At 42.3% G+C, this 20736-nt stretch overlaps 2 protein-coding genes across 2 annotated transcripts in view; one reads left to right on the top strand and one right to left on the bottom strand.

Moving 5' to 3' along the window:
* The window catches only part of cpped1 (calcineurin-like phosphoesterase domain containing 1), a 42232-nt gene extending 32156 nt beyond the window's left edge, over positions 1-10076 (bottom strand). Inside the window, exons 1-2 of the mRNA XM_008298542.1 lie at positions 9917-10076; positions 4903-5121 (exon numbers count right to left, since the gene is read on the bottom strand). Coding sequence (XP_008296764.1) covers positions 4903-5121; positions 9917-9980 — 283 coding nt within the window. The 5' untranslated portion in view covers positions 9981-10076. The remainder of the gene's footprint in view (positions 1-4902; positions 5122-9916) is intronic.
* Positions 10077-14872: 4796 nt separating this feature from the next.
* shisa9a (shisa family member 9a) overlaps positions 14873-20736 on the top strand; it is a gene marked incomplete at its 3' end in the record, with an annotated part of 48371 nt that continues 42507 nt past the window's right edge. The window contains exons 1-2 of the mRNA XM_008298547.1: positions 14873-15387; positions 16039-16145. Of these exons, the coding sequence (XP_008296769.1) occupies positions 14873-15387; positions 16039-16145 (622 nt within the window). The remainder of the gene's footprint in view (positions 15388-16038; positions 16146-20736) is intronic.

Raw genomic sequence — 20736 nt, 5'->3', positions numbered from 1 at the left:
TTCACACGAATGCCTCAAATAGATTCATCAGCGGCGAGAATAAATTAGTGTGTTTGTGTGTGGTGTCAGACTTGCAAATGAAGGTTGTCAAAATAAGGTATGAGGCATGTGACTGCAGCTGCTTGCTAAAGAGAAAAGACAGATGATAGAGGCAAGAGACAGAAAGGAAAAGAGAGTGTGAGAGCAACGGAGAGGAGAGATAGAGAGCGAAATCCGTGGGAACAGAAATACAGTTGCCAATTTCCTGTCGCCGACAGGCAGCAGTGTCAACAATGCCGGTTGACAGCCAGCTTCCCCTGGCCGCCACCCATTCATTCTGTATTGTAAATAAACAGTTTAAGGGGAAATGTCAGCCCAGAGACGGAAGGAGCAGCTCCGGCTATAATATCTTTTCCCTCCTCCCCGCCGATGCAGCAGCCCAGTTGCCAGGCAAGTGACGGACGTGGCAAGTAATGAGGATGGCACACACAACCTGCCCTGCTGGTGCTGACAGTAACAAGGGCTGACGTTGCAGCGTTTAAAGGTCCCCAAGGCCTTGGGGTTTAAGCCCCATGCTTACGCTATCTACTGTCCCACAGCATGTGAAATGGATCTCGCTTCGACCTCTGCATGCGACTGATCGGAGGGGGACGGGGGAAGAGGGTGGTGGAAAATGGATGGCGGACATGTTTTGGTATAAATGGAGCAGTCATGGAGATGATAAGGATACTTGGATGCCTACAGCAAGACTCTCAGATGATAGGGAGAGACAGCTCCAGGAGTGTTCATGACTGTGGCTGTGCTGCTAAAATTGGTGGTCATTATGACCCAGAAAAGAAGAGAGGAAAAGCAAGAGTTGCTCTGTGACTAAGCCAAGCCAAATCTGTGTTGAATATGAATAGTTTGCCTTGAGTCAAATTTTAGAAACAGGGAGCCAAGGACATTTTACAGATGTCATACAGCACCACATATAACTAAATATTCTAATTCTGTTTAATATCTTACTTTGTCCTCAGGATCGAGCTCTGGGAAACTTTCATCACGATCCAACCCAACACACTAACGGAGTACTGATAGAGAAAACATGCAGAGATGGAGACAGACAGGTTCACCTGCTGACTTCTTTTCTCTTCCAGTGTCCATTTCTTGAGGCCAGTCAACCACGGAGGCACCTCTTGCTGGCCCTCTAATTGTCATGCAAAGGTAGTTTGCGCTGGTTGGCGGCTTGCGGCTCTTTTTGCTGCACATTAACTCTACAGTGGGTCTCGCCAGCACCGTTTCTCTTACCTCGTTATAGAATCAGGCATCTGGACATCGAAAAGCGCGCTCACCATGCCAGAGTCGCTCATTACAGCTACTTCAGTTAAAGCATCCACTTTCCAATAATACCTGCCAACGTACACAATCAAGCTCCTGCACTCGTGAAACATACTGCGTACAGCTTCAAACGGTGCTCTGCATCATGAGCAAGACGTGTTTGTTTGTATTTAAATGGTATGTAGTATTAATCATCATATCTCTGTCACTACTGAAACAGCCCGACAGACGGGAGCACAATGGAACGCAGCGTGAGTCAAACACAATGTGTCTGCTTCCAACAAGGTGGGAAATGACCAGCGAAAGGATTATTTTGTTTACTCAACCAGTCATTTCTGGAGGTAACCAGCTATTTTTTCAAACCCAATTTCTACACCGAAAATCTATTTGTCTGGCTAAACAGTGAAAGCATCTGGTGTATGGGGGAAACCAGCTGCCACTGTGGCAAAAGAGCTTGGCTTGCTGTCCTGATTCCAAGACATCTAATATGATCAACTCCCAGAATGAGATGGATGGAGAGAAACCACCGAACCACACTACTGATAGATATTATTCACAAACCGAATGATGGAATGAACATGCCTCGCATTCTCAAAATCTGCAACTCGTAGTCTTCTGCTGAACCATTTCAACTTTTCAAAAATAACAAAATAGAGCCTCCCTGCAAATATCTCGAAGGCAACCAGGTGCTTTAATAGATAAATATTGCATGCTGTCACACTGGTTCTGATGTTTACAAACTGAACTTTACGGACAGGACAGACAGCTAACTTTTTTTTTTTGCCTCCCAGCTGAAGCTGCTGCAGCACCTGTGAACACACCAGCAGCTATCTTATATAGATTTTTTATTTTTTAGAATTGGACAGGAATTTAAGATCTGCTCAGTCTGATCAATAAGCAAAATCTTCATCAGCATCAGCCTGAGAATAGCCACGAGCCCTTTGCTTTTCACAGATGAATATCAGCCGCCGCTGCCATATGGGAATAGGTTGTTTACACACTTTGGCTGGGAAACAGAGACGGCTAATGTTCAAGCCTACCTCAGAGAGAAATATTCTGTGACTGAACCATCCCAAAGTTCTTCACACAGTGTATTAATTAGATTAGGACTGTCTCACAGGGCAGCTGAGAATACAAGAATCAATATCTGTATCAGACATATTGCCTTCTCTTTAAAGACTGATGTATGTTAGAAAACTTGCTCTGCTTCTACTAACAACATATTTAACAACTTGCAGCAATCGACATAATGAGCACCATGCAGACTCAGTTCTATATGTTTATTCTCACACCCGACAGACATACCCTGAAAAGAATTCTGTAAAACACGCAGCACATCTATTATGCATGTCCTTCACGTTTAGATTACATATTGGTTTGACAAGTGGCATTTGTTATCACCAGAGATGCATTAATTCTGCAGGTCACCACAAACCTCTCCCACCTGCTGCTCTGGGGTCAAAAATAATCAATTCTGCCCAAGGCTCAAAAACGGTGCTGACTGTATCTATTAACTGGAATCAGATCACACTGCATGCATTTTTGGAATCCTGTATGACAGAAAAAGCACAAATTGTGAAGGTTTCAGCAAGAAACGCTCTTGTTGTATTTAACTATTATAAAAAATATATTTGACACAGGTGTAAGAGATCCTTTCAGAGCAGCTTTCCTGTTTCATCTCATGCTAGGCAGGTCAAAAAAGAAAACCCACACTGAAAACAGAGTGAGCGGAGCCACATTCAACAGAGTTGATCTATCTGACGTCTACACATCACTATCAATTACTGAACTATCAGAGCAAATGCCAGATGTATCACTGATATGTTGATACTTTAAGTAATAATCCAGCAATCATCTTGAAGTGAAAACATTTCAGCTTACAAAGGCAGACACGGGCACTTAGAAGTGAAAGGCATCTGGCAGCAGCCATAGCTTCTGTGGGCAAAGGCTGTAGTTGGTGGTGCATTTCCTACTTATGATGCAAAGGTGGTGACTATCCTGTGGTGAAGCTGGATTTCTCAGGTCTGTGTTGTGGTGTAGCAAAGTAAGTACCTACTGTGAGGTTACCTACAGTCGTCCTCAAATGTATTCATAGGCTCCCATTAAAGAAGGAAAAAAAAACAGCTGTCAGTGAAATAAATTCAAATTGACAAAAGTAATAATAAATAAAAATGTAATTAAAATCATGACATTACTTTTGAATTGTGGTTCAACAGAAATATTAAAAAAACAAAACAAAACAAAACAAGCAAAGAAACATGATGGGACCCGTAAACTAATATTTTGTTTGAGCCAATCACTGCAGTCAAGTGTTTTCTGTAACTCTCAATCAGACTTCTGCACCTGTTGACAGGTATTTAGATTTTGGCCCACTGCTCATCAGCAAAGTGCTCTAATTTGTCCAGGACAGTTTTGTTTTTTTAATTATTCTTTTCAACCACAATTCAAAAACAATGTCTTACTTCACTCAATTATAATTTAGCAATTCTTTTATTTATTACTACTTTTTCAGTTTCTAGTTATTTGAGTAACTATTGTGAATTTTGCCGTTTCTTAAATGAAAGGGTATGAATAAATCTGAGGGTGACTGTACATGAAAACTGACCCACATGTTGTAGCCACTGCAAGAACTGTGCTTACTCAGCTGACACAGTTTGCAATTCCTGCCACACATTTCTACAAAAACATGAAGCAAATTCAAAAGAAGCTCAGAAATCATTTTTTACCTTTTTAGTATCTTGCAAAGCCATCACCACAGCAACGCTTCTGATTTTTGCATTCACTGCTCCACAAGAATGCACAACCTTGTCTATTTAGACAAGGTGAAACAGAATTTCCCTGGATATCACTCCAGCTCTGCAAGTGCATGACCAACTGTCGTTCCAAATCACAACGGGAATAAAACTGTTGAATACCAATCAGGCATAAAACAAGTTGACTGGTGAAATGGTGCATAGTGCATGAAATCACAGCTTGTGTTTACAAATAGTTTACTGTTATCTGTAATTTGAGAGAGTGATTGGAAAAAAGGTGCAGCATTTGCACGAGCACGCGTCTGGTACCAGATGCTATGAGATAACACTCATGGGACCTCTGCTGTATCATTTGGTCCGACTTAAAGAGGATGAGCAGAGTTCAATTTCACGCAATTGGCATCTGTGAGTTCACATTATGTCCTAAAACATTAGCAGATAATTGGCAGTGCCACTGGCGGATGCCAATATCTTGTTTTTACTGTCCATACGGTGGTGTGTCCACTGGGAACCTCTCGTCTCTGCTGTGGCTTGTTTTCCGTAGTAAGTGCTGCTGTTGATGTTTCTTTGCAAGCTTCAGAGCTCAACACGTATTTATCTCTCAGTAAAGATAAAAGCAAAAGCAGGACCCACCTGGTGTTTCCTCTAAACACCTGTTTAGAGCCACTTGCTAAAAAGATTTTAGTTCTTTAAAAATGACTGAAAAAAAAGATTTTACCAGGTGAGAAACTGGCAAAACGACCTCTTCACTTTGATGAGATTGCAGCAGTAGTACTCTCATTTAGTTTTGAGACCTACAACTATTTTAAAGAATTTCCAGGGCAGTGTGTTTATTTTTGTGCTCCTACCCTACCTGGCATGGCGTGGACGAGGTCACCACACAGCACCATGAACCTTGGCCTTGGTCGGAGCTGGTTAACAGCCTCCACAGCCTGTTTAGTCAACTCAACTTCCTCAGCCCATTCGTCCCCGCCACCATCGCAGTCTCCGTCCCTCCAGGCCTTCATCAACCCAAGCTGGGGGTCTGCAGCTTGGATGAAGCAAAATGGTCCCTTCCACTCACGCTCCGCATCTGGAACAAAACAGGTGAGCATAAATATACAGTTTAACTATTTCATACCAAGATTACAACGTCATACAGCTTCATTAAAGGTTTTATTTGACAACTTTACATTTTGTCAAACCAACTGGAAACTAAGACGCAAATAAAAAAAGGAAAACTCTCTTTCAGCTAACTGTTTTGGTTGTACAGCCCCCTAGCCCCAGCTACTGTACACCACATATCCAGCACCAAACAAGACACATAAATAGGAAGAGCTGGTGAACACAGAAAAAAAATGCCGCTAAAGAGCCACAGTAGGACTTGGTAGACGTCAAAATAGAGCTAAAGGGAAGTGAACATTGGTTGCAGGTTTATCTGGCTGCCAGAAACCTGATAAATGAATAACAATGTTGGTAAATATCTGCTGGATGTTTAAATATACAACTGTTTGCATCAAAAACTTGATAAATGCTGGTGCTGTGCTTTCAATGCAGTGAAGTTGCCATAGATATGACAGCATCAACCAAATAATGAACATTATTTTACGCATTCATTAACTGTATTACATGGGTTCTCAGTGATTAACTTGACATTAAAGGGACAGTTTGGTTTCACTGAGGGAGGGTTGTATGATGTACTTATCCACAGTCAGTGTATTACCTACAGTAGATGGCAGTCACTGAGTTTACAGTTCAGAGAAGCAGCCAGGAGGACAGCTGCTAAACATTGACCTGCTGTGGACGGGGGCAGCAGCAAAACCTATTTTAACCACCTAGAAAAAGTCTTTAGTCTGGGTCACATTTAGAACATCTGCATTGTTTTATCTCGCTGTCAGAAAACCCTTTCCAAAGGAGAACTTTTATATCACTCCCCGCTCTCTTCAAAACCCCATGACTCCTTTGACAAAAACAGTCATTTCATTGTGAAGAACACGCGATCAGTTAGTTTGATTTGTGCTGCTGTGTGACTTTGGTGTTTAAACACATTAGTTTGGTGCTAAAACACCACAGTTACACAGCAATAGACCAGCAACTCCTGTCTCCTGTCAGGTAAAGTGACAGCATTTGTCAATAGGTGGCTTTGAAGATGGCGATTCTTTAGTGGAAAGAGCGATCTGATGGCAAGGTAGTGTGGTAAAATAGTACAGATAGAGCGTAGACAAGTAATATTGATTATTGTTTCGGTGGGATGTTGTGCCACTGACCCCGTCTTTAGCTTTTCATCGTCTAGCTGCGTTGCTGGGACTTTTGCCTGTTCTTTCAAATTGGGGCCAGACTGACCATCATCTCCTGCAGGTTGCACACTGTTTATGCAGTGTCATAAAGTTGTGCTTTTCATCAGTTTATACAACCTCACAGTATGTTTATGGCAGCTGACCTTTTGATTTATCTCCCGGGGTATTACCAGCTAGATATTATGGCAGAATCCAAACATTGTCATGTCAATATAGTAAAGTCAAGGGATGCTTACAGAGAACAAGCCACGTAGTAATAAGTGTAAAGAGAAAAGCTTCAAGGATTAGGTGTCATCACGGTATTAGTCATTTCGTGGTGTAAGGCCTGCTGTGAAAGCTTCTTGTAGAAACCTCATCATATGCGTTCTTGGAATCAGCACAACACTTGATTAGTTCAAAGCGCTGTGATCAGGATATAGGACTGGGGAATAGAAGATCGGAAGAGGGGGGAGAAGTGATGTACGTGCTCGCTCAATGAGTAACCACTGCTAAATAATTAACAAAGAGCTACATGTTGGAGAATGAATGGCAAAGAACAAGTGTTTTACATAATCCTGATATTACGCAACAGAAGAGCTCTACAATCTAATCACTCTCAAATATTCATTAACAAGGCAAACAGTGCCTGCCTTTCCACGTAAAGAACAGGAGCAGACGCTCAAAGCGGCTTGGCTGATGGCAATGACAAGCTCCGACGTGGAGGACACAAGAGAAAGCCCAGCGAAGCGATATGGAAATGGACTGTCGTTGTCGCTCGAAAATGGACAGATGCTAAGAGCAGGTGTAAACAACAGCTTTCTGCTCCACTCATTTAGCTTCCGGAGGATGTGGAAGGAGTACCACTGTAGTTATGCTCTGCTGTCACTGAGAGTCTGCATCTGCATTCTGCACAAATCCCCTCACTTACACTCAGCAGGGGCGAGTAGCTGCTCAGCATCCACTGTGTTTAACATGCTCTCCATGTATCTCTCTCCCAAATGAGTTTATGATAATTCTGTCCTCCAGAGAAACTTGAGCAAAGATAGCAAAAGAAAGAGCAACAAAGGGTGTCTCGCTCATGGGAACGAGACAAGTAGAAGCTTTACAATGATCCCCTCGTTGTAATTGACACTTATGAAATCACGAGGGGAAGAACATTGTGCTTTTATGATTATCATCACCATCTCTTCAATTGAATTCAGAATGCCTTCCGTCCAGACTGGTCTCACATGGATCTTAACTTGTGTCTACACAGTGGGGACTGTTGAATTTACCCAGCTAGCAGGAGCAGTGTCGTGTACAGTCTAGCTTCCTACTGTGGTATAGACCTAATTTTATCTTACCAGCATTTACTTCTTGAGAGGATGCAAGCTGGAGTTTTTTTTTTTAAACTGATCAAAAACTTTCATCAGCATTTTTTGAACTCTGGCAGCTCAGAAGAATTGTTCTAAATCCCTGCCTCAGCTAAATGTGTTCATATAGAATTCATTACCTGACAATACACACCTCTGTAAGCAGATTTTCTTTGAAAAGGAATGTATGCAAATCACATGGGCACCCAAGTGTGCACATGCATTGACATACAACATGTTCATGTGCATGTGCACCTCCATGCATGTTTCCTGCTCCTGAGTTATAAGCCATCTTCTTTTCTTCTTAACAGACACAATCTATAAACATTTCACAGAGTTCACATGCAAATCCTGCAAGTTCTTAACTTACACTGAGCATTCTTTGTAGTACAGTGCTTCTCTCTGGAGTCAGATGTGTGACTATTTTGTAGACAAATGGGAAAAAACTGGCAATGCTCTGATGACGAGAGATAAGAGGCAGCAGTCTGTTATGGCTGTGTTCAAGGAGCCAAACGTCAAGCATAAATTGCTCAGATTTCTCAGGTGGCAGATGGTGCAGTTAAAACAAAACTAATCATGTTTTTAGATTAAGGTGCACAGGGGGTTACTTTTGTGGCAAACAATAAAATACTGAAGATTTCAGTTTCTTCCCCTGAGTTCCCCAATACTAGCTGGTTTCCAGCAGGAGGTGCTGATAAACCAAACAGGGGTAGAACAGGAGGGGTAGAATCTGGTGAATGCAAACACAGACAGGTGACAAATTAAAGGAAAAACCAACATAAAGTGTTGTATTAAGGTGTGGTGCCACCACATGTTGTCAGGACATGTGGTGGCATGTTGCACTTGACACTGATTCTCACTTTGACACTGGTTCTTGAGGTTTCTGGAACTCTACAGGAGGGACGAACACCATATTAGAAGTGCCCACAGTCAGTGTTTTAATGGTGGTGGTGGAGAGAGCCGTCGAACACATTAGTCCAAAGTCTCAAAAAGCTGAATGATATGCAAAACAATTCATACTGTGCCTTTTGTAACTAATATTGCAACATGATTCATGACTTCAGTGGGAATGGTAATTTTTTTTCACTTCTGTTCCACTTGAAAAAATAAAAACATGATAATGCGATTTTAATTGTGTTCTGTAGCAAACCAGCATGTTTCCTTCTGTCTGGAGAATCTAATTTGTAGGCTGGGGCATTTTTATGACACCGTGATACTTCATTAATGGAATTTTGTGAACAAAACCTGCACCACCTGTGATTAAATACTGCACCTGGTCATATTTCAATCAATTGTTCAGCCCTGCATACTAGTCGGTGTTCGGTAGGGTTGAGATCTGATGACTGTAAAGGCCATAGCACATAACTTTCATACTCATCAGACCATTCATTGAGTCCTCTTGTGCCCTATAGATGAGGGCATTGTCATCCTAGAAGGAACCATTCCCATTGGGACAGAAATGTTTAATCATAGGATAAAGGCGATCAGGCAGAACAAGACTATATTGATTTGTAGTGACCTTTTTCTATATGGACACAACAGAACCACCAGATCCTCTCACTGTAGGGTGTTGAGGCTTTTCCTTAAATGTGTCACCAGTATGTAGCTGAGCACTGTATGCGTGATTTGAATCCCTTAATATCTTAGCTGAAGGTCCGAACCATGCACTTTTAACAGTTAATCATATAAATATAATTGTTTTTTTATTTAACTTTTTTTAGTCACAGAGACAAAAATCAAGTTGTGCTAAAAGATTCAGGCTTAGGAATGTGGTTAAACTAAGTCTAGACTCGAGCCGTGAGTCAAACATGACTTTTAAATAAGAACTTTTGTGTGACTTATCGTCCATTCTGTAACTATTCTGCACTAAGTTACGAAACGATCCCATTCTCTGCGTTTCCTTTGACATGTGAAGCGCTTTCGAAACATTTGGAGCAAAGCCAGCAACCACTGTATTCAAGTCCTGCACTGATTTGATTCATTGCTAAATGAGAGAACAACACTACCTACGGATACTTTTTGTAAACACAAGCTAACAGGCTAGTCACCTTGACTGCATGTGGTTGACAACGACGACACGTTTATTCAAATAAAGCCACCAAAAGCTGTCAAGTGACGGCTCTTGCTCTGTCACACCGCCGACCTGCAGCCAGCAACAACAACAACTTGTGTAACTGCCAAGTTAGGAAGCGTTAGCTAATGGGTTAGCCTATAAGTTGGCTAGCCGGCGGGGCTAAACAAGCTAACCAAAGTCGGTTACCTTCAGTCAATCCGCTGAACGTGCGGTGCTTCGCCCTGAGAAACATATTCTCACTCTCAGCCATGGTGTCCGCTGGTCGTCCGCGCAAACTAACGTGCGACTGCAGAGTCGTGCCTCCGGGCGGGACTGTTGTGTAGCGGCTGTGTGGGTCCAGCTGTCCCCGCGGCTAGCTCGGTCTGGAGACTATCGGTGATCGACTACACAGCCTGCTGGTGGTGGTGAGGAAGTTGAGCTGGAGCGGCCCCCAGTGAGGCTGCAGCTCACCGGCCGCGCTCTGCTCCAACAGGTCGCTGTCTGGTTATCGAACCAGGCACAGCTCTCAACGTTTAGTACTGTAATTAAGCATAATCGTATATTCTCAGTGTCGAGTATTATATAGTGTCTAGCATCATATAAATGACCTGCTAGAACAAATGACCCTCAGACAGTATTTCATATTCTCTAAAGCACTGCACCCTGAATACACTCTACTTATAGTCGTCCTCAAATATATTCATACCCCCATTAAAGAAGGAAAAAAAAAATTAAAAATAAAATAAATAAAAAAAAAAAACAGCTGTCAATGAAATAAGTTGAAATTGGCAAAAGTAATAATAAATAATTTAAAAAATGAACATCATGACATTTTGAATTGTGATTCAACAGAAATGTAAAATATATAAATAAACAAATAAAAAATAAACAAGCATGATGGGACCCTTAAACTAATATTTAGTTGAACAACCCTTTGAGCCAATCACTGCAATCAAGTGTTTTCTGTAACCCAATCAGACTTCTGCACCTGTTGACAGGTATTTTGATTTTGGCCCACTGCTCATCAGCAAAGTGCTCTAATTTGTCCGGGACAGTTTTTTTTTTCATTATTCTTTTTAACCACAATTCAAAAATAATGGTCTTATTTCACTAAATTGTAATTTAGCAAATTTTTATTTATTATTACTTTTTTCAGTTTCTAGTTATTTCAGTGGCTATTGTGAATTTTGCCTTTTCTATAATGGAAGGGTATGGATAAGTTTGAGGAACTCAGGAAGAAGGTCCAGGGTTCCACTGTGTTAACAGAACAGGTACAAACACTCATTCATCCGTCTATCAGTGAAGCTCATTAAGGAACAGAAAGACAGGAAGCCAGTCATCCAGATAACAATGTGTGTAACAGTGTAAGGGGTGTGTCTGTATGTATTTTTTCACATTGCACTTGTTTTTTTTTAAGTAATGTGATAATGCATTGCACTTTTATGTCACTTATTTATTCTTTTATTTTATTCTGGATGCTCATTTTATTGTTGTATGAGTGGTATGGGTTGTGTGTGCAGCAGACCCCAAAACCAGGTTCAATGTTTTAATTACATGTGCAATATTTTACTTTCATTTACAATGTGTATGTAATGTACAGTATTTTATTATCATGTGTGATATCACTTTACTACCTCAGTATCATGGCCAGTATTACCTATTTTATTTTATTTATTTTTTTACAGCCTTGTTTTAGTGTACTATTTTATTTTCAGTAATGTTTCACACTTCCATTGTTTTGCGTTTCTGCTGGGCACTGCATTTCCTAATGTTATGTCATTTTGTTTTCTGAGCAATATCTGGCAAAAGACTTTCCTTCAGGAATAAAAACAAACAAAAAACTTCTATCTCATATTGTCCTGATGTTTTGGCCAATCAGTTTTGATTATTATATATTTTTTGTGCACTATTTTGAGCCTCTCTGTACTATTTTGTCTTTGGTTGTTTTTCTTCTTATTTATTTATTTTAAAGGTCCCTTGAGGAGAAAATCGATTTGTTTTGTGTGGTTGTTACATAGTTTGAGGTGTAAAATAAAAGCTGTTAAGATATGAAGAAGCTTATTTCTGCCATTCCTCAAGTAAACCTCAATAGCTGTTCTGCTCAAACTGTGATTGACACCTCTGGCTGTCAATCACAAACGAAGAGCATTTTCTTCCTGAAGGGGGCGGGACAGCAGCAGCTCATTGGTTTTCACATCAAAACAGCCTGTTAGGACATGTGAGTCTTGATTATTTTACTGGAAATGGGCACAATAGGGACCTTTAATTGATTTTATACTGCTGTATCCTTTATTACATTTTAATTCCTGCCCTAAGTCAGCTGGGGTAGGCTCCAGCTTATTGCGACCCTACGGAGGATAAAGCCATATATAGAAATTGAAAGAGAAAAAACAGATTTTAATTTCATATCTTTATCTGTAATCCATAAGGTGCCACTTTAACATACTTGCTTTCTTAAGTGTAGCTTAACACACAGGATTTTTTTTTATTTTTTTCGAAAAAGTATGTTTGTTGAATTAGTGTTATTCTCTGGAGTGACTGTTAATACACCAGAGAAGCTCAGTGTTTATGGAGGGTGCTGTAGGAAATGTGAAAATGACTTTAGAAAACTAATTATACGATCATTTTATTACACAAACCACAATTAGATGCTGTAAAAATGATAATCAGGTGCGTTCCTCTCATCACCAAACATAAGCTGCTCCCAGTGACAGCTGAACCTTGAGGCTATAAACTCCGCATTTTGGGTAGATCTCATGTCCTCCCCAAGGAAATCTGAGCGCCATACACTGGTGAATTTTTATGCGCTAATTTGCAATTTTTCTTCATCAGTTTTTTTTTTTGTAAAGAAACATACAAAACTTAGGCACTTACCAAAGTATAATGGAATATGCAGTGGGGCTCTGAAGCATTCTGCATTGCCTTCAAATGTTTATTCTCCAAATCAACTTTACTCATTTCATATCATCACTGGCTGAAACAACACACACACATACATACAGGTGTGATTTACTCCTCTGTCTTCTTTTGTGTCTTTTGTTTGGAGAAGTGACCTCTGGAAATGTGCACGTGGCACTTCACCACATCAATGACTCATTCTTTCATTTTAATTAATATATTAATGGACATTGGTAGTTCATTTCAAGTCAGCTTTGTCACATATCATTAACCTCTGGCATCCACATGTGTGGACATCATATTTTGGGTTAAATTACCACAGTAGTTTATCTTTTAAATTATTTTTTATTATTTTATTATTATCATTTTATTATTGTTATTTTATATATTTTCCTTAAATTTTTTTAATACCTTTTTTTTTTCAAATATATTTTTATTTTCTTTAAAATTTCATTTTTTCTTTCTCTTTGCTATTTGATCAGATTAAAACAAGAGCTCGGGTCTGAAGAGGTTAAGACGGAACACGTATTGTATGAAATAAATACATTTTAAAAGTGAGTGAGCTTGGTGATTAATAAATAAATAAATAAATAAATAAATAAATAAATAAATAAATAAATATGCGCAAAACTGTTGTTTAATGCAACCTGTTATCCATAAAAATGAGAAAAAATAACAAAAAAAAAAAAAATATCTTGGAATTGTTGCGTCTATAAGTAAACAGCGCAGGTTTGTTTTTTCCCCCCCAAAAAACAAATGATTCTTTTATGTTTTTGTTCGTTGGGGTAAATACAAAGGGAGATGTATCCCCTGTGCCCCTGATAAACTTTCCACCTCCACATCATCATTTCACATGTTGCTGTCGCCCACAGCTCCTGGTTCACACAAAGAGAAGGACCTTGGACAGAGGCTGGAGCCTTTCAGTACCACGGAGAGAGGTTGTTGCAGCTGCATGTTCCATCCATGCTCTTTATGTTAATGAACAAAAGCAGCTCATACGGTTGGTTTACTTATATGGTGAATGATTGTTGGTTGTGCTTCCGCACAGTTTCAATACCTTGAAGGATTAAAGATTCTTCGGTAAAATTGGATTTAATTGAAGGATTTTTTTTTACAGCATTTCAGCTCACATCAAGACCTTCAGGGAGTTTTGTTTTTCCCGCCTCACAGCACCTATATGCAAAATCAAATGCATTTGAAGCACTCCAATCAATGTAACTCCTTCTATATAAAGTGTGAGATTGTGTGTTAACATAAGCTGATTTCCTCCTGGTTTTTGAAAGACCAATTTGAAGAAGAGAAGCATTTTCCAGTCAGATACCATAATACAACTGGTTTATAGCCTATGGTGCCACATTACTTATCTTATTATGTGGTTTGTGCCACTTGGTTATAATGCATTTGAACAAAGGGCTGAGTCTTAATGGGCATTAATGACTGAGAGAATAATAGTGTTTTGTTGGAACTCCCCTGGGATCTGTAGGCTTTATATTCCGGGGTTACATCTTTTGTGGAGGGCTCTTTTTCAAAATGTATCCCCTGTTCTTAGAAGCTCTGCCAGCCACCGCCAATTGTAACACATTAAGCTACTTGTGATATTTCTCAAACAATGGCAACCTACGGCTGGAAATGCACAAAGTGGCAAAAATGGGGGGTGGGCTCCCACGTCTTTCCTCGCAAAAACAGAATAGTGATGTGCGTATTTCGGGGCTTTTATCAGGATATTTCACAACAAAGGCTCTCTCTCTCTCTCTCTCTCTCTCTCTCTCAACCCTCGCAGTCTCCCTCCCTCCCTCCCTCCTTCCCTCCCCCTGTTTTCCTCCTCCTCTCCTTTTGCGCACCAGGCGCTCCCACCCTCGGCTCTTCTATTCGCTCACTGCGCTCTCATCCTCTGTGCGGCTTGTGTCTCTGCCTACTCCTGTGCGTAAGAGCGCACAGATGGATATGTAAAGTGATGCACTCCTGAAAACGCGAAATCTGAGCCTGCCAAAGCCTTTCTGGGGAAGACGTATAGATGCGCAGCAGAGAGAGCAGTTAGTCCGATTAAGTTCAAGACAGAGATTTTCTTTTTTTTTCTTCTTATTCTGCGCGTTTGTTTTTTTTTATTTTGGATGATGCTATGTGAGTAAAGATGTCCATCTGCGCGGATGACGGTGCGTTGCTATTCGGATGTATGTTTCTGGACTTTCCAGCATATCATGACCGTGCGCCTTTGTTCCTCTCTCCAAGTCTTTTCCTTTCCGCGTGAAGTTGACCGGAGGCACAATGAGAGGGAAATACTTTCTCCTCGGCTTCTTGTTGCTCAAACTTATGGCTCTCGTGTGCAAGGCTGACGGGGAGCCGGGACTGCTCGGCGGATTCGTAATGATCACCACCTCCAACGGTTCCAGGGAGGAGGAGAGCGTGTCCGAGGAGACCCCGCACACGGAGGACAAATGTCGGGGTTACTACGACGTGATGGGCCAGTGGGACCCTCCGTTCATCTGCAAAACGGGCAATTATCTGTACTGCTGCGGCACCTGTGGCTTCCGCTTCTGCTGCTCCTTCAAGCACTCGCGGCTCGACCAGAGCACCTGTAAAAATTATGACACTCCGGTGTGGATGAAGACCGGGCAGACCCCTTACAACAAAATGAACAAGATGCACGACAGCACCAAAGACAAGACGAACTTAATAGTTTACATCATTTGTGGAGTAGTGGCCATCATGGCTCTTGTTGGGATTTTCACCAAACTGGGGCTGGAAAAAGCGCACCGGCCTCAGAGAGAGAACATGTCCAGGTAAGTCTCTCTCCTCTCTCCTCTCTCTCTGCCTGCTTCTCTCAGAGCGCTTGTTTACAAAGACACTTGCAGTAGTAGCCTACGCACGCACTGAGACGGAGCGCGTCGTTCTCCTCTCTCTCTCCCTCTCTGCGCGCATCAGAAGTATAGACGGAGAAGACGCAAACATTTGAAATAAGCTGCAACTTGCTTTACTTAAACGCATCCCATTTTCGCACACTGGATGTGGTTTCTAGGCAACCAAAGCAACTTATGACATCTTCTGTGTCAAGACTCTTGGATGCTGCGTGCGCTTTCCACTCCATCCATTGTGATGTATAACATAACATTGCTTCTCTCATGTGGCGGGGGCGGCTTCTTTCACTGGAGTAAAAATAAAATAATAAAACAAAAGGCGGCATTGCGCTCCATTTGTGTGTCTGATTGGAGATGCTTTACCTTCATAGTGGCATTTAATAGTGGATGAAAACAGCGCAAGTAAACCAAATCTCTCTTTTGCTGCACCGCACAGTTTCATGTAAAGGTGGTGTGCACCAGTGCAGCCCAACTGAATAATTAAATTAACCACAGTTCCTCATGTCTGCACCTCTCATCCGCCACCGCCTCCCTGTCTCTCTCCTCCTCCCCCCCTCTCTCCTCTCTGTCTAACAGGGCCGTCGCCAGCGTGCTGCAGGGCGGGTGTCCAGGTGAGCAGTACCGGGGGGAGGAGGCCCTTGGGATGCACTCGCAGCACTATGTTTCCAGGGCCACCAACCTGCGTGAGTTTTCAAAAAATATATATTATTACTATTAACTGAACTGTGTGTATAACTTAGAGCAGCATATGGAAGTGTGGGCGGAGAGTGTGTCAGCAAAAAAAAAAAAGAAAAAAGTGTGTGTCCAGTGTTGGTGTCAGAGGCTGCAAAGTCATCCGGAGTGATGTAAGGATGGAAAGAGTCTGGGGATCAAGTCAGTCAATCTGGGCTCAAATGTTTTGGAACCAAACTGGTATTTGAGTCAGAAAAAAAAAAAAAATCCTCAAAGATTCAGTGCAAGCGCGGGGAAGAAAACACACATCCCTGCAGGCTTGTTCCTATTTTGTTTCAAATGGGTTTTTGTTTTATCTCTCACCAGCCAGATATCCATCCATTTCATAACCGCGCTCGAAAGAGAAAGATCTGCTCCTCTCTTTCAGCCTTTTTTTTTTCAAATCCAGCCGTTATTCACTGTTTTATTTTGGTTGGTGCCCACATGATATAATGAGAGAAAGGAAGAAGGGAAGTGGGAGTGTGTGTGTGATTGTGAGGAAGTGGTGTGTTCGTGTGGAGGTTGTTTTTTTTTTTGGAGGGGGGTGGTGGCAGTGGTAGGGGTATAATACAAAGACTATGAATGCCATCTATTTCTGCTGTGTCCCGTGGGCTGCTACAGTAGCGGGCTTCTTTGTGTTTTTAACACCGAAGATCAAACGCGTGAATGCGCACAAAGCACAAATATGTACAGACCAGAGCATACAGTACATGAAAACACACTGTACCGCTCGGTGCACAGCAGCTTCTCCAAGTTGCATCACCGGTCGCGTCTCTTCTCCCTCGTCTCATGTGTTACTATCGAGCCGTACATGAATGGCATCTTGTAGTATTCCAGCTAACTGCAGCATCAAAGCGCGTTTCATCACTTTTTTTGCAAAATAAATCACTACGTTTTTGATGTGCTCTTTTCACAAAAAAGTCAAAAGATTGGATGCTCAATTTCCCAACATCCGGGAAGAACTTTGACCACGTATATCGCCTTTAACATCCCCAGGTTCCTTCTTTTATCTTTAAACTCTGCACAGTTGAGTTTCAAATGTTCCATCAATCAGGAAGTGTACATGTAAGGAAGCGTTTGTGGTGGTGGTGGGGATTGAATAACTACTTCTATTTGTGAGAATGAGATAAATATGCAATCCTACAACAGCTCCCCTGGCTAACGACAAGGTGACATAACCCTACTCAGCATGAAGCACTACACCCACAGACACCATCAACATCATGATGAGAGCGCATCTCGTGTAGAAGGGAGAAGGAAAGGTTGCATGTGTGTTTTTTTTTTAAATAAATGGAGGGGTGGTAGGGGGGAGTCTTAAAGCTCCGGCACCATGAAAGGAGATAAATAACACTTTTAGTAGGTGTCAGGGTTCGCTCAAGTCCTTTTTTTTTCCCTCACTGTGGGAGAGATGAGATAGCGGGGTGGCCTATCACCCGAGTGGCCGTGGAGGACACGGCTGTGGAAAAGCGATTATTATTTGCAACGTGGAACCTGCTCCCCCCGAACCTCCTGATCCTCGCCGCTTGCGGGTAATCATGCGGAATGTCATTAACCTCCGAGATCTGGCGGGATCGCTCCCACGACGGCCGCCCGATTGGCCCCGACGGGTCCCTCGGTCGGCCGAAGACGGAGGCGATTCATCACGGTTTGCAGGAGACGAGGGTTGAATTAGATATGGATTTGGATGGATGCTGACGCGTTATTCTTATTTTAAGTGATTAACCGAAGATAAATAGACTGGAAAGGGCGAGGTGATTTTTCATTAGGCGTGTCACTGTAAATGCAAAGGACAGATGAGAGGGGAAGGGGAAGAGTGAAGAGAGCAGTAATTGCAATGTAAAGATAAGTGCTCGGGTTAAAAGGGCCGCTCGCGCACATGCTTGGGCACACAAAGGGAGTCTGTTCAGATGTAGCGCGAGATTGTGCTGGAAAATCTATTTTTAGTGCGAAGCGCATATTGATTATAGCTTATGGCCAGATTGGCCCTATTACTGGCATCAATGAATCTGGCCTGGCAGGTCTCTGCTCCTTACAAAAGAGGAGAAAAGTTCCTTTGGGTCGACCGTCCGCACGCTGATTGTCTGTGAAGGAATCGCTGCTGCTTTATCATTCAGAAGGTGTGTTTTTCTGTGTGTTCGCCAACGGAGGTGTAAAACAGCAAATAAAAAAAAACAGCTCCTTGATATTTCACGATGATTACGGGCCACACAAGTGAGAAATACACAGAATCAATTAGTAATACACAAGCCGGAGGTCTGTGTTTGCCATGTTTCAAGGCCCCAGTGCGTTCTCCCGCAACAGACTGCGTAATAAAACTGGACACTGTTGTTGCTTTGTGAACCAGAAACCAGCCAACTCTACAAATTCCCCAGTTGGGTGCAGGCTAGCAGACTTTCATGTCATCTCAAAACCCAGAGACTTTGTTTGAATCCTTAAAAGGCCCGAAAATCCCGTGTCTCTTCACTTCCAGCATCAAAGAGCGAAGGGAGACAAAGACGGGAGGGCTGGGAAAAAAAAAAAAAAAAAAGAGGGAGGACGGGGAAGGAGAGGAAGAAGAGTCAGATGATGTCAGAGGCAACATCCAGACTGATGGCAGCGCTCACCGATGAAGGACAGGGCTCCGTATTTGTCACATGTGCCACGTTGAGGCGCTATTAAAGCTACGCTGCTCCACGCTTTGACACGAAACGTCTTAAAACATCTCCAGCCATTTAATTCAGGGTGACTTTCGCCAAAGTCTGCAGCACCATAAACTCTCCGGGTTCTTACGCCGAAGCATCAGCTAATCTCATTATCACATTTAGTGTATATTCTGTTAAATAAGTAGTTGTGAAATTTATTGGGGGGGAAGCAGCTATCCTTGTGAATTATTACTCAGAACACGTCCTGCAGTCCAATAACGTCCTTCGTTCCTCTAATTGTCATTTTTGCGTGTCACAGTAAAGAGCTTTAGGTGGGCAGCGCTTTATTAAGACAAAACACACACTTACACACTTACACGACGTACACAGTGCTCTGTATTCACAACTCAATTCACCATTTGCAGGCTTAATTACCTCCCCAGTAGTTATAATCTTTTCCTAAACATTCCGAGATGGGAAGGATGAAATTTTAATAGGTAATTGCTTCAGAGATTGCACAGGCACGAGAAAAGGCCCCGTCTGCAAAATGCCGCTGCTCCGCCTTGTGACTGTGTGCGAGCGAGCGGAGGTGCATGTGCGCTCACAGCGTGCACGCAGTGTGTAAATGTGTTTTTATGCGCAGCACAGGCCTGTCAAAAGGAGTTGTACATATCCTTCGTTAAAAGTAGGTGACTGTGTGACCTTGTCTTCCCGGCTGTCATCCGAGCCTTCAGCATGTCACATCTGATTGCAGAGTGTCAGAGCGGAAAGAGGCGCTTCAGCTACTGAACCTACACACGGGCCGCAGAAACAAGCAAAGAGAGGCTGTGAAAGAGAAAATGACAGAGCTGTAGGTAGTTATCTGTGAGGCGTCACTCCAGCTCCGGCTCCGTTTGAAGCTCAGCTTCTGTTCTTGTGTTCAAACAGGCAAGAAAAAGCACAGTTGAGGTTCCATCCCCGAGTTTGTCTTTCAGACTCATAGGCCGCTGGAGTGACAGTAAAGCTCCCACTATATCTACAGCTCGCTGTCTTTGATCCGAACCATCGAGGAAAGGGTTTGTTCTGTTTTTTTAAAAATTCGGTTCACTTACGTTCTCACATGAACACATTTAGTGGACGTTTTTATACATGCATTTAAAGGTGCAGTTCAGCATTTGAAGGACAAGGATTTGAAAATGTGACTAAATATAAAGAGACAGCCGGCACATGGCTGGTTTAGCATAGCGACTGAAAATAGGGGTGAATAGCTGGACTTGATCAGTCTGCTGTTACAAAAACAAACAAAAAAGACCCCTTTAACTCTAACTCTACTCTAATGAAATAATTCATCTCTACCTTGATGGTGGGCTGCACGGTTAGCACCACCGCCTCACAGTTAGAAGATCCCTGGTTCACGTCCCGGTTAGGATGCTTGGGATCTTTCTGCGTGGAGTTTGCATGTTCTCCCCATGCAGCATGGGTTCTCTCCGGGTTCTCCAGCTTCCTCCCACAGTCTAAAAACATGCTGAGGTCAGTTGGTGATTCTAAATTGCCCGTAGGTGTGAATGTGAGTGTGCTTGTTTGTCTCTCTGTGTAGCCCTGTGATAGACTGGCGACCTGTCCAGGGCCTGAATCAGCTGGGATAGACTCCAGCCTCCCGCGGCCCTAGTGAGGATTAAGTTGCGCATAGATAATGGGTGGATCTTGATGGTTCAGTTTCTACAACAAGCAACTAGTTGTGGTTTTACAGAGAGTTTTGTGCTGTATTTTTTTTGACATGACAAGCTTAATGCACAAATAACGTACCAAAAGGTGCCCAGAGCACGCTGCTTAATTTATAGCCTTTTACTGTGCAAACACTTTCAAACCGTCCTGTGTCTTCATCAGAGTCAAAGCGGACAAGGACACAGTCGTGTTAAAATGCTAGCCAGCCCGTTCACACAGTAAAATCTATAAATTAGGC

Source organism: Stegastes partitus, unplaced genomic scaffold (genome assembly GCF_000690725.1).
Source record: "Stegastes partitus isolate 25-593 unplaced genomic scaffold, Stegastes_partitus-1.0.2 Scaffold1326, whole genome shotgun sequence".
NCBI classification, from domain to species: domain Eukaryota; kingdom Metazoa; phylum Chordata; class Actinopteri; family Pomacentridae; genus Stegastes; species Stegastes partitus.
The sequence above is the reverse complement of the archived record's forward strand: the minus strand, read 5'-3'. Positions and strand labels throughout refer to the sequence as shown.